General features: G+C 44.0%; 1 protein-coding gene across 1 annotated transcript; it reads right to left on the bottom strand.

The window, feature by feature from the left end:
• Positions 1–5,612: 5,612 nt before the first annotated feature.
• LOC110501649 (ankyrin repeat and SOCS box protein 9) lies at positions 5,613–12,709 on the bottom strand. Its single transcript, XM_021579353.2, has 7 exons — positions 12,358–12,709; positions 12,161–12,240; positions 11,661–11,768; positions 7,097–7,247; positions 6,700–6,834; positions 6,306–6,497; positions 5,613–6,074 (listed from the first exon to the last, which is right to left on the bottom strand). The coding sequence occupies exons 1-7, from the start codon at positions 12,449–12,451 to the stop codon at positions 5,923–5,925; spliced, it is 912 nt and encodes a 303-aa protein (XP_021435028.2). The 5' UTR covers positions 12,452–12,709; the 3' UTR covers positions 5,613–5,922.
• Positions 12,710–13,596: the final 887 nt, after the last annotated feature.

Below are 13,596 nucleotides of genomic sequence, written 5' to 3'. Positions count from 1 at the left end.
AACTCTGCCAGGACCTAGGATCAAGAGAGACACTTAAGTGTTTTAGTACTATATCTCTTGACACAATGATGAAAATAATCATGGCCTCTAAACCTTCAAGCTGCATACTGGACCCTATTCCAACTAAACTACTGAAAGAGCTGCTTCCTGTGCTTGGCCCTCCTATGTTGAACATAATAAACGTCTCTCTATCCACTGGATGTGTACCAAACTCACTAAAAGTGGCAGTAATAAAGCCTCTCTTGAAAAAGCCAAACCTTGACCCAGAAAATATAAAAAACTATCGGCCTATATCGAATCTTCCATTCCTCTCAAATTTTAGAAAAGGCTGTTGCGCAGCAACTCACTGCCTTCCTGAAGACAAACAATGTATACCAAATGCTTCAGTCTGGTTTTAGACCCCATCATAGCACTGAGACTGCACTTGTGAAGGTGGTAAATTACCTTTGAATGGCATCAGACCGAGGCTCTGCATCTGTCCTCGTGCTCCTAGACCTTAGTACTGCTTTTGATACCATCGATCACCACATTCTTTTGGAGAGATTGGAAACCCAAATTGGTCTACACGGACAAGTTCTGGCCTGGTTAAGATCTTATCTGTCGGAAAGATATCAGTTTGTCTCTGTGAATGGTTTGTCTTCTGACATATCAACTGTAAATTTCGGTGTTCCTCAAGGTTCCGTTTTAGGACCACTATTGTTTTCACTATATATTTTACCTCTTGGGGATATCATTTGAAAACATAATGTTAACTTTCACTGCCATGCGGATGATACACAGCTGTACATTTCAATGAAACACGGTGAAGCCCCAAAATTGCCCTCGCTAGAAGCCTGTGTTTCAGACATAAGGAAGTGGATGGCTGCAAACTTTCTACTTTTAAACTCGGACAAAACAGAGATGCTTGTTCTAGGTCCCAAGAAACAAGGAGATCTTCTGTTGAATCTGTGAATTAATCTTGATGGTTGTACAGTCGTCTCAAATAAAACTGTGAAGGACCTCTGCGTTACTCTTGACCCTGATCTCTCTTTTGACAAACATATCAAGACTGTTTCAAGGAAAGCTTTTTTACATCTATGTAACATTGCAAAAATCAGAAACTTTCTGTCCAAAAATGATGCAGAAAAATTAATCCATGCTTTTGTTACTTCTAGGTTAGACTACTGCAATGCTCTACTTTCCGGCTACCCGGATAAAGCACTAAATAAACTTCAGTTAGTGCTAAATACGGCTGCTAGAATCCTGACTAGAACCAAAAAATGTGATCATATTACTCCAGTGCTAGCCTCCCTACACTGGCTTCCTGTTAAGGCAATGGCTGATTTCAAGGTTTTACTGCTAACCTACAAAGCATTACATGGGCTTGCTCCTACCTATCTCTCTGATTTGGTCCTGCCGTACATACCTACATGTACGCTACGGTCACAAGACACAGGCCTCCTAATTGTCCCTAGAATTTCTAAGCAAACAGCTGGAGGCAGGGCTTACTCCTATATAACTCCATTTTTATGGAATGGTCTGCCTACCCATGTGAGAGACGCAGACTCGGTCTCAACCTTTAAGTCTTTACTGAAGACTCATCTCTTCAGTGGGTCATATGATTGAGTGTAGTCTGGTGAAGGTGAACGGAAAGGAGTGTGAAGGTGAACGGAAAGGCTCTGGAGCAACGAACCGCCCTTGCTGTCTCCGCCTGGCCGGTTTCCCTCTTTCCACTGGGATTCTCTGCCTCTAACCCTATTACAGGGGCTGAGTCACTGGCTTACTGGTGCTCTTCCATGCCGTCCCTAGGAGGGGTATGTCACTTGAGTGGGTTGAATCACTGATGTGATCTTCCTGTCTGGGTTGGCACCCCCCTTGCGTTGTACCGTGGCTGAGATCTTTGTGGGCTATACTCGGCCTTGTCTCAGGATGGTAAGTTGGTGGTTGAAGATATCCCTCTAGTGGTGTGGGGGCTGTGCTTTGGCAAAGTGGGTGGGGTTATATCCTTCCTGTTTGGCCCTGTCCGGGGGTATCATCGGATGGGGCCACATTGTCTCCTGACCCCTCCTGTCTCAGCCTCCAGTATTTATGCTGTAGTAGTTTGTGTCTGGGGGCTAGGGTCAGTTTGTTATATCTGGAGTACTTCTCCTGTCTTATCCGGTGTCCTGTGTGAATTTAAGTATGCTCTCTCTAATTCTCTCTTTCTTTCTCTCTCTCGGAGGACCTGAGCCCTAGGACCATGCCTCAGGACTACCTGGCATGATTACTCCTTGCTGTCCCCAGTCCACCTGGCCGTGCTGCTGCTCCAGTTTCAACTGTTCTGCCTGCGGCTATGGAATCCTGACCTGTTCTTCGGACTTGCTACCTGTCCCAGACCTGCTGTTTTCAATTCTCTAGAGACAGCAGGAGGGGTAGAGATGCTATTAATGATCGGCTATGAAAAGCCAACTGACATTTACTCCTGAGGTGCTGACTTGCTGTACCCTCGACAACTACTGTGATTATTATTATTTGACCATGCTGGTCATTTATGAACATTTGAACATCTTGGCCATGTTCTGTTATAATCTTCACCCGGCACAGCCAGAAGAGGACTGGCCACCCCTCATAGCCTGGTTCCTCTCTAGGTTTCTTCCTAGGTTTTGGCCTTTCTAGGGAGTTTTTCCTAGCCACCGTGCTTCTACACCTGCATTGCTTGCAGTTTGGGGTTTTAGGCTTGTTTTCTGTACAGCACTTTGAGGTATCAGCTGATGTACGAAGGGCAATATAAATACATTTGATTTGATTTGACCAGTGGCTTCTTCCTTGCTGAGCAGCCTTTCAGGTTATGTCGATACAGGACTCGTTTTACCGTGGATATATATACTTTTGTACCTCTTTCCTCCAGCATCTTCACAAGGTTCTGTGATTGATTTGCACTTTTCACACCAACGTACGTTCATCTCTAGGAGACAGAACGCATCTCCTTCCTGAGCGGTATGACGGTTACGTGGTTCCATGGTGTTTATACCTGCGTACTATTGTTTGAACGTGATGAAGATGAACGTGGTACTTTCAGGCGTTTGGAAATTGCTCCAGAGGATGAACCAGACTTGTGGAGGTCTACAATTTATTTTCTGAGGTCTTGGCTGATTTCTTTTGATTTTCCCATGATGTCAAGCAGAAAGGCACTGAGTTTGAAGGTAGGCCTTGAAATACATACACAGGTACACCTCCAATTGACTCAAATTATGTAATTTAGCCTAATAGAAGTTTCTAAAGCCGTGACATCATTTTCATTTTCCAAATTCTGGCCCACTGGAATTGTGATACAGTGAATTATAAAATATCCTAACCAACTTGCCAAAACTATAGTTTTTTAACAAGAAATTTGTGGTGGTTGAAAAACGAGTTTTAATGACTCCAACCTCAACGTATGTAAACTTCCGACTTCAACTGTATACAGTGCCTTGCGAAAGTATTCGGCCCCCTTGAACTTTGCGACCTTTTGCCACATTTCAGGCTTCAAACATACGTACACAACGTATTTTTTTGTGAAGAATCAACAACAAGTGGGACACAATCATGAAGTGGAACGACATTTATTGGATATTTCTAACTTTTTTAACAAATCAAAAACTGAAAAATTGTGCGTGCAAAATTATTCAGCCCCCTTAAGTTAATACTTTGTAGCGCCACCTTTTGCTGCGATTACAGCTGTAAGTCGCTTGGGGTATGTCTCTATCAGTTTTGCACATCGAGAGACTGAACTTTTTTCCCATTCCTCCTTGCAAAACTGCTCGAGCTCAGTGAGGTTGGATGGAGAGCATTTGTGAACAGCAGTTTTCAGTTCTTTCCACAGATTCTCAATTGGATTCAGGTCTGGACTTTGACTTGGCCATTCTAACACCTGGATATGTTTATTTTTGAACCATTCCATTGTAGATTTTGCTTTATGTTTTGGATTATTGTCTTGTTGGAAGACAAATCTCCGTCCCAGTCTCAGGTCTTTTGCAGACTCCATCAGGTTTTCTTCCAGAATGGTCCTGTATTTGGCTCCATCCATCTTCCCATCAATTTTAACCATCTTCACTGTCCCTGCTGAAGAAAAGCAGGCCCAAACCATGATGCTGCCACCACCATGTTTGACAGTGGGGATGGTGTGTTCAGCTGTGTTGCTTTTACGCCAAACATAACGTTTTGCATTGTTGCCAAAAAGTTCAATTTTGGTTTCATCTGACCAGATCACCTTCTTCCACATGTTTGGTGTGTCTCCCAGGTGGCTTGTGGCAAACTTTAAACGACACTTTTTATGGATATCTTTAAGAAATGGCTTTCTTCTTGCCACTCTTCCATGCATTGTATAAGGTCCCACAGTTGACTGTGCATTTCAGAGCAAAAACCAAGCCATGAGGTCAAAGGAATTGTCCGTAGAGCTCCGAGACAGGATTATGTTGAGGCACAGATCTGGGGAAGGGTACCAAAAAATGTCTGCAGCATTGAAGTACCCCAAGAATGAAGTCACAGTGGTTGCCTGGGCAAACTGAACAATCAGGAGAGAAGGGCCTTGGTCAGGGGAGGTGATCAAGAACCTGATGGTCACTCTGACAGGGCTCTAGAGTTCCTCTGTGGAGATGGGAGAACCTTCCAGAAGGACAACCATCTCTGCAGCACCCCACCAATCAGGCCCTAATGGTAGAGTTGCCAGGCGGAAGCCACTTTTCAGTAAAAGGCACATGACAGCCTGCTTGGACTTTGCCAAAAGTCACCCAAAGACTCTAAGACCATCAGAAACAAGGTTTTCTGGTCTAATGAAACCCGAGATTGAACTAATTGGCCTGAATGCCAAGCATCGAGTCTAGAGGAAACCTGGCACCATCCCTATGGTGAAGCAAGGTGGTGGCAGCATCATGCTGTGGGGATGTTTTTCAGGGGCAAGGACTGGGAAACTAGTCAGGATTGGCGCAAAGATTAACTGAGCAAAAGTACAGAGATATCCTTGATGAAAACCTGTTCCAGAGTGCTCAGAACCTCAGATTGGGGCGAAGGTTCACCTTCCAACAGTACAGCGACCCTAAGCACACAGCCAAGACAATGCAGGAGTGGCTTCGGGACAAGTCTCTGAATGTCCTTGAGTGGCCCAGTCAGAGCCCGGACATGAACCTGATCTAACATCTCTGGAGAGACCTGAAAATAGTTGTGCCGTAACGCTCCCTATCCAACCTGACAGAGCTTGAGATGATCTGCAGAGAAGAATGAGAGAAACTCCCCAAACACAGGTGTGCCAAGCTTGTAGCATCATACCAAAGAAGACTCAAGGCTGTAATCATTGCCTTTATGTGCTTTAAGAAAGTACTGAATAAAGGGTCTGAATACTTATGTAAATGTGATATTTTTATTACATTGGCAAAAAAAAATCTGTACCTCATAACAAAGCAAAACCAGGTTTTGTGTGTAGATTGATTAGGAAAACATTGGAAAAAGTCAAGAGGTCTGAATACTTTCTGAATGCACTGTGTGTACGTACTTATATATTTACTTATTTACATGTAACTTGTGTATGGCTAGATGAATGCATTAATGGGTGTATGAAGGTACAGTATCATGAATGGATACTTACATTTTAAGCTTTTTAGAAAATCCAAAAGGCATTGTTTGAAACAAAATAATTGTTTATTTGGCATTCCTTTGGTTAACATTTATGATCTTACCGTTGAGCAATATTCACACCAATTTTCAAGTAACAGTACATATTCATTTATTTATTTCTGAATGCAGAAAATCTAGTTCTCTCTTCTTTCTCATATCTTTCATGAGTACAAATCTGATAATGTGGCACAAACCATCCCACTAATCAACATCAACGTCCTCTCTCCACAGATGCTGGTGGTAAGGTGCCACCTATTGACCGAAAGTAGAAATGCATTGAGAAATGCATTGAGATAGAACATAACAAAAATATCCTCATTTAATAAATATACCCTTTCGATCTGATTGGTACAGAAGGTATTGCTTCAGTTCTGTGGGGATCTGAAGACCATGGATTGAACTAAGTCTGGCCTTTCCCAAAACCTTCCTGATGGACAGCCGGCACTGCTGCATCAGATGAGACACTCCTGGTCAGCCATCAGAGGAGAAACAGCCATCATTTAGATAACATCAAGATGTTCTCAGGGTTTGATATTGTTTATAACACAAGCACAATACTATGCAAATCTATTAATAAATCATGCAAGAACCAAGAATCCTTTCACAAACACATCCATGATGGATTTCAACTCGATGTATACAACAGCAGTTCAAAGCACCACAGAATCTTCTGTTCAAAATCTTACGGGTCTAGCTACCTCCTCTGTGGCCCAGTAGTTTCTCAACGGGGCTGTTGGGAGGGGCCAGGTCCAGGGGCTGCTTGCCCTGTGTGTCTCTGCAGTTGCAGTCAGCCCCGTGCTCCAGGAGAACAGACACCAGCTCAGGGTTGGACAGACGGGCTGCCGTGTGCAGAGGAGAGTCCCCATCCTTACTCCTGTTCACACTAGCACCTGACAGAGGGCATATATGTGTGGATATTGTGTGTAAATGTGTGGATTTTGTATGTAGCCTACCGTAAATGTCAAATGAGAGTATCATATAGTATTTGAGCACCTTGTGATAGAAGCACCCTGGTCAATGTCTAGTCCAGATTCTATCTATCTATACATCCTTTCTGCGTAATAACAAACTAAAGAGAATACATTTTCATACCAAGCTGAAGCAGTTTCCTCACGGTACTCAGATGCTGATTTGTGCAGGCAATGTAGAGTGGCGAGCCTGATTGGTCAGTGTGCTGATCTACATCTGCCCCGTGATGAACCAGAGACTCAATGCACTCTGGGTGACCTGGACATAGATATATTCAGGGGATAAAGAACAGTGTATGGGATCTGCTTTGAAAAACTGCTTACTGTATCTAAATCTGGGGAATGATACATTTCATTACACTATCATAAAAAATATCAAATCTGACTGGTTTAAAAAAGTGCTATAGCTCCTAGGTATTACAACAACAAAAAAATAACTGCAACAACAACAAATGGAGTTCATGGTGCTTTTTTTTATTTGATTAAAGCTGACGATAAAAGCTAAGAATGTGACCCCTGACCTTTGGCTGCAGCCTCGTGGATGGGGGAGGCTGAGAGGCTGGATCCCTGGGGTGAGGCTCCGTGCTGGAGGAGCAGGGTCACACAGGCCACGTGACCCCGGGCACAGGCCTCCGACAGAGGGGTGGTCTTCTCCAACATGGGGACATTCACCTGGTACCGCAGACAACAACATATATCTTGCCAGATACCTCTACCATCCTATACAAACCAACATAACTGCTGGTGATAGCCTGCTGAGAAAGTTAACACTCCACTGGTTGTCACATTTCAAGCATATTAGTGTGTCTGGGAATGGAGGTTGCACACCTATATGGAGATAAACACTGCTCAAAAAATAAAGGGAACACTAAAATAACACATCCTAGATCTGAATGAATGAAATATTCTTATTAAATACTTTTTCTTTACATAGTTGAATGTGCTGACAACAAAATCACACAAAAAATTATCAATGGAAATCAAATGTATCAACCCATGGAGGTCTGGATTTGGAGTCACACTCAAAATTAAAGTGGAAAACCACACTACAGGCTGATCCAACTTTGATGTAATGTCCTTAAAACAAGTCAAAATGAGGCTCAGTAGTGTGTGTGGCCTCCAGGTGCCTGTATGACCTCCCTACAACGCCTGGGCATGCTCCGGATGAGGTGGCGGATGGTCTCTTGAGGGATCTCCTCCCAGACCTGGACTAAAGCATCCGCCAACTCCTGGACAGTCTGTGGATGGAGCGAGACATGATGTCCCAGATGTGCTCAATTGGATTCAGGTCTGGGGAACGGGTGGGCCAGTCCATAGCATCAATGCCTTCCTCTTGCAGGAACTGCTGACACACTCCAGCCACATGAGGTCTAGCATTGTCTTGCATTAGGAGGAACCCAGGGCCAACCGCACCAGCATATGGTCTCACAAGGGGTCTGAGGATCTCATCTCGGTACCTAATGGCAGTCAGGCTAACTTTGGCGAGCACATGGAGGGCTGTGCAGCCCCGCAAAGAAATGTCACCCCACACCATGACTGACCCACCGCCAAACCGGTCATGCTGGAGGATGTTGCAGGCAGCAGAACATTCTCCACGGCGTCTCCAGACTCTGTCACATGTGCTCAGTGTGAACCTGCTTTCATCTGTGAAGAGCACAGGGCACCAGCGGCGAATTTGCCAATCTTGGTGTTCTCTGGCAAATGCCAAACGTCCTGCACGGTGTTGGGCTGTAAGCACAACCCCCACCTGTGGACGTCGGGCCCTCATACCACCCTCATGGAGTCTGTTTCTAACCGTTTGAGCAGATACATGCACATTTGTGGCCTGCTGGAGGTAATTTTGCAGGGCTCTGGCAGTGCTCCTCCTGCTCCTCCTTGCACAAAGGCGGAGGTAGCGGTCCTGCTGCTGGGTTGTTGCCCTCCTACGGCCTCCTCCACGTCTCTTGATGTACTGGCCTGTCTCCTGGTAGCGCCTCCATGCTCTGGACACTACGCTGACAATCACAGCAAACCTTCTTGCCACATCTCGCATTGATGTGCCATCCTGGATGAGCTGCACTACCTGAGCCACTTGTGTGGGTTGTAGACTCCGTCTCATGCTACCACTAGAGTGAAAGCACCGCCAGCATTCAAAAGTGACCAAAACATCAGCTAGGAAGCATAGGAACTGAGAAGTGGTCTGTGGTCCCCACCTGCAGAACCACTCCTTTATTGGGGGTGTCTTGCTAAATGCCTATAATTTCCACCTGTTGTCTATTCCATTTTCACAAAAACATGTGAAATTGATTGTCAATCAGTGTTGCTTCCTAAGTGGACAGTTTGATTTCACAGAAGTGTGATTGACTTGGAGTTACATTGTGTTGTTTAAGTGTTCTCTTTTTTTTTTGAGCAGTGTATAAAGTGTTGGTCCCATGTTTCCTGAGCTGAAATAAAATATCCTAGAAATGTTATATGTACGCACAAAAAGCTTATTTATATGTGCACACATTTGTTAACATTCCTGTTAGTGAACATTTCTCCTTTCCCAAGATGATCAATCCACTTGACAGGTGTGGCAAATCAAGAAGCTGAGATTAAACAGCATGATCATTACACAAGTGCTCTTTGTGCTGGGGTCAATAAAAGGCCACTCTAAAATGTGCAGTTTTGTCACACAACACAATGCCACAGTTGTCTGAAGTATTGAGAGTGCAATTGGCATGCTGACTGCAGGAATGTCCACCAAAGCTGTTGCCAGAGAATCGAATTAGCCGCCTCCAATGTTGTAGAGAATTTGGCAGTGTGTCCAACCGGCCTCAACCGCAGACCAGGTGTAACCGCACCAGCCCCGGACCTCCACATCCGGCTTCTTCACCTATGGGATCATCTGAGACCAGCCACCTGGACTGCTGATGAAAGTGTCGGTTTGCACAACCAAATAATTTCTGCACAAATTGTCAGAAAGTCTCAGGGAAGCTCATCTGCGTGCTGACTGCAGTTTGGCATTGTAAACAACTTCAGTGGGCAAATGCTCATCTTGGATGGCCACTGGCATACTGAAGAAGTGTGCTCTTCACGGATGAACCCCTGTCACAACTGTAATTGGCAGATGGCAGGGCATCGTGTGGGCGAGCGGTTTGTTGATGTCAACATTGTGAACAGAGTACCCCATAGTGGCGGTGGGGTTATGGTATGGGCAGGTTATAAGCTACAGACAATGAACACAATTGCATTTTATCGATGGCAATTTGAATGCACAGAGATACCATGACGAGATCCTGAGGCCCATTGTCGTGCCATTCATCCGCCGCCATCACCTCATGTTTCAGCATTATAATGCACAGCCCCATGTCGCAAGGACCTGTACAGAATTCCTGGAAGCTGAAAATGTCCCAGTTCTTCCATGGACTGCATACTCACCAGACATGTCACCCCTTGAACATGTTTGGAATGCTCTGGATAGATGTGTATGACAGCGTGTTCCAGTTCGAGCTAATATCCAGCAACTTCGCACAGCCATTGAATAGGAGTGGGACAACATTCCACAGGCCACAATCATCAGCCTGATCAACTCTATGCGAAAGAGATGTTCCGTGCTGCATGAGACAAATGGTGGTCACATCACATACTGACTGGTTTTGTGATTCATGCCCCTATTTTTTTTAAAGGTATCTGACCAACAGATGCATATCTGTATTCCCAGTCATGTGAAATCCATAAATTAGGGCCTAATTGATTTATTTCAATTGACTTATTTCCTGATATGAACTGTAACTCCGAAAAATGTTTTTTTTAATTGCATGTTGCGTTTATATTTTTGTTCAGTGTATATATTTTTTATCTTAATTTAACTATGCAAGTCAGTTAAGAACAACTTCTTATTTACAATGACGGCCTGCCAAGAGCAACAACACGGTAGCAACACAACATGGCAGCAGCACAACATGGTAGCTGCACAAATATGGCATAAACATTGTTAGGCACAGACAACAGCACGAAGGGCAAAAAGTGTAGAGACAACAATACATCACGTGAAGCAGCCACAAGTGTCAGTAAGAGTGTCCATGATTAAGTCGTTGAAATGGCGATAAAACTGTCCAGTTTGAGTGTTTCTTGCAGCTTGTTCCAGTCGCTAGCTGCAGTGAGCTGAAAAAGGAGCAACCCAGGGATGCGTGTGCTTTGGGGACCTTTACAGAATGTGACTGCCAGAACCGGGGTTGTATGTGGAAGATGAGGGTTGAATGCGGGTATCTCAGATGTGGGGAGTGAGGCTTAAGTTTTTATAAATAAGCATCAACCAGTGTGTCTTGCGACGGGTATACAGAGATGACCAGTTTACAGAGGAGTATAGAGTCCACTGATGTGTCCTATAAGGAGCATTGGTGGCAAATCTGATGGCCGAATGGTAAAGAACATCTAGCCACTCGACAGCAACCTTACCTGCCGATCTATAAATTACGTCTCCGTAATCTAACATGGGTAGGATGGTCATCTGAATCAGGGTTAGTTTCACAGCTGTGGTGAAAGAGGAGCAATTACGATAGAGGAAACCAAGTCTAGATTTAACCGTGGCTTGCAGCTTGGATATGTGCTGAGAGGACAGTGTACTGTCAAGCCATACTCCCAAGTACTTGTATGAGGTGACTACTGGGGAGGTGCCAGCTGAGTATAAGCCTGTATCATCTGCATATAAATGGTTGAGAGAGCTTCCTACTGCCTGAGCTATGTTGTTGATATTCTGTTTTCGCTCAGTGCTTTATAAAAACGAAAATGTAGACTATTCAACAGTTAAATAAATTGTTACACTCCAATTCAGTAGCTATTGAAACATGTGACTTTACACTCACTCAGTGTACAGTTGGGGTATTGTTGTCTACAGATTTGTGCTAGTAATGTTAAAGTGACAAGGAATGAGTGAAGTTAATCGACAAATAACTCTACAGACACATTTATAACCCATATTCAGAGGGGTCTGCCTGTATTTGGCCTGTGCTTGTTCTACATTGAAATTGAATCATGTAAATAATGTATACAGCTTTGTGCTGTGAGTCTTAAAATCAGCCAAATTCAGAGATGGTGCAGATTAGAGTGAAATTCCTTACTCACATTTGCCCCATTTTCTAACAGTAACCGGGCACAGTCAGTGTGTCCCTGCATACATGCTCCATGAAGGGGAGAGACTCTGTCTTGAGTGGCCAGGTTGACACACGTTCCCTGTGAAGAGGGTTGAAAAATGACACACAAATATAAAACCAATCCTATTCCCTCTGCCAACCATAGATAGACATTTCTCCATATTGAAATTGCTTTGAATGTTTAGTGTGCTAAGCTGTCCCTTGAATAATGCTGTGCTTAAGTGATGCATTCCATCTACATCCCCATTCCGCAGACAATGGTAAGGCTATTGTTACTTTATAAACAGAAATACCAAATAGCAGTTACACTAAAGCCTGCAGGCATGAGCGTGCATAATAAGGACCCACAGGGCACACACTGGTTGAATCAACATTGTTTCCATGTCATTTCAATGCAATTACATTGAACCAACGTGGAATAAACATTGAATTGACGTCTGTGCCCTGTGGGTCTGGGTGTGCCTTCCTTACCTGAGCTATTAGGTTTCTCAGTGTGAGAACACGTCCATTGTAGGCTGCATCATGAATGGGAGACCAATCTGACTCCATATCTTATAAGAGAAGAACAACAATCATAGGATCATTCACAGATACAGACATTCATTGGCCAAAGCATAGATATAGACAAGTGGAAACTTTTACTGTATCTCACCAAGCAGTCTACTCACCACTCATCAAAGGGTTGGAGAGAAAAACAACTGATCCAGTCTGGGTAGCATTGTTCCTCTGGTTGTCACTGCTGTGTCCTGTAGCCTGTCTCATTGTTGACCTAGAGAGTTCCCCAAATCAGACGGGAGTCTAGTAGTCTGTCTTGCACCATTGGTTTTGTAACATCAGCAACTGGACTTCGACCTGTCGCTGGAGTCACTTATCTGTACCCGTCTGTTCCTGAACTGTTTTTGGGTGATTTCGACATCACCTCCCAACTTAAAGCCTGTGATGTCATTTCCCCTCAGCTTCAGTCTGCCCTGCAGGAAGTGGTTTTGAATGCATTGCTGGGCTTGTTTTTACAGTGCATATGGTGTTCATTAGACCCAATTGTGGGCAGAGAGAGTGAGTAGAATCCTGTTGAGCAGATCTGTAACTTGACACTGTCATCACAGACAGTTCACACCCATCACCTGGAGCTAAACAGGGAGGGTTAGAGGGAAGGAGGGGGCTAGAGTAAGAAAGGGGGCTGGAAAGATACATAGGAGATGTGCAGGTACACGTTTGTTTTTGTAGTTTGGGTAATGTGTCAACATCATGACTGACACTTTTTCCTTGGATACAAACTGTAAAGCCATGCTTTAATTGGAGGACTTTTCCATGCCTAGTTATTCATCAGCTGTAGTCAGACTTTACATGCAAGTTTCCACAAATCCAATCAATGTTTGGAATGAAATTCAGTTCAAAAAGCTGGCTGGATAGACTTAGAAATGCCTAAACTTTACAAGGAGAAATTCCAGGCTCACAGAAATTTGCCAGAGTTATTTGCCAGAAACCAGTTTATGCTCCCTACTTTTTCCATTTGGAGGTTAAACTGTTGTCTTACTGAGGAAACATGCCAGAAAGACTTACTTACTGCATTGTCTGGCATAGATAAACTAGCATCCGGTTCGCCATGAGATCCGCCATGAGAATAAACTAATCATCCACATAAGTTAGTTGATTTTTATATACCCCAGAATTGCTACCCCACATTGACATCGAGGCAAACACATCGAGGCAAACATTTGACAGTGAGAAAACATGGCAAGGCACTCCTTAGCATGCACATTCTGTGACATACATTCTTCATGGATGCAACGTGATTCTCTAATGAAAACATTCTCTACATAAGTTATTTTATCCACCACCAGATGTCAGCAGCAGTTAGGTTTGTTCATTGAGAGAGAAGGAAAGAGAAGCGAGAGCTGCAAACATCC

This window comes from Oncorhynchus mykiss, chromosome 22 (genome assembly GCF_013265735.2).
Source record: "Oncorhynchus mykiss isolate Arlee chromosome 22, USDA_OmykA_1.1, whole genome shotgun sequence".
In the NCBI taxonomy this organism is placed as follows: Eukaryota; Metazoa; Chordata; class Actinopteri; order Salmoniformes; family Salmonidae; genus Oncorhynchus; species Oncorhynchus mykiss.
Note: the sequence above shows the minus strand (reverse complement) of the source record. Positions and strands in the feature narration are given on the sequence as shown.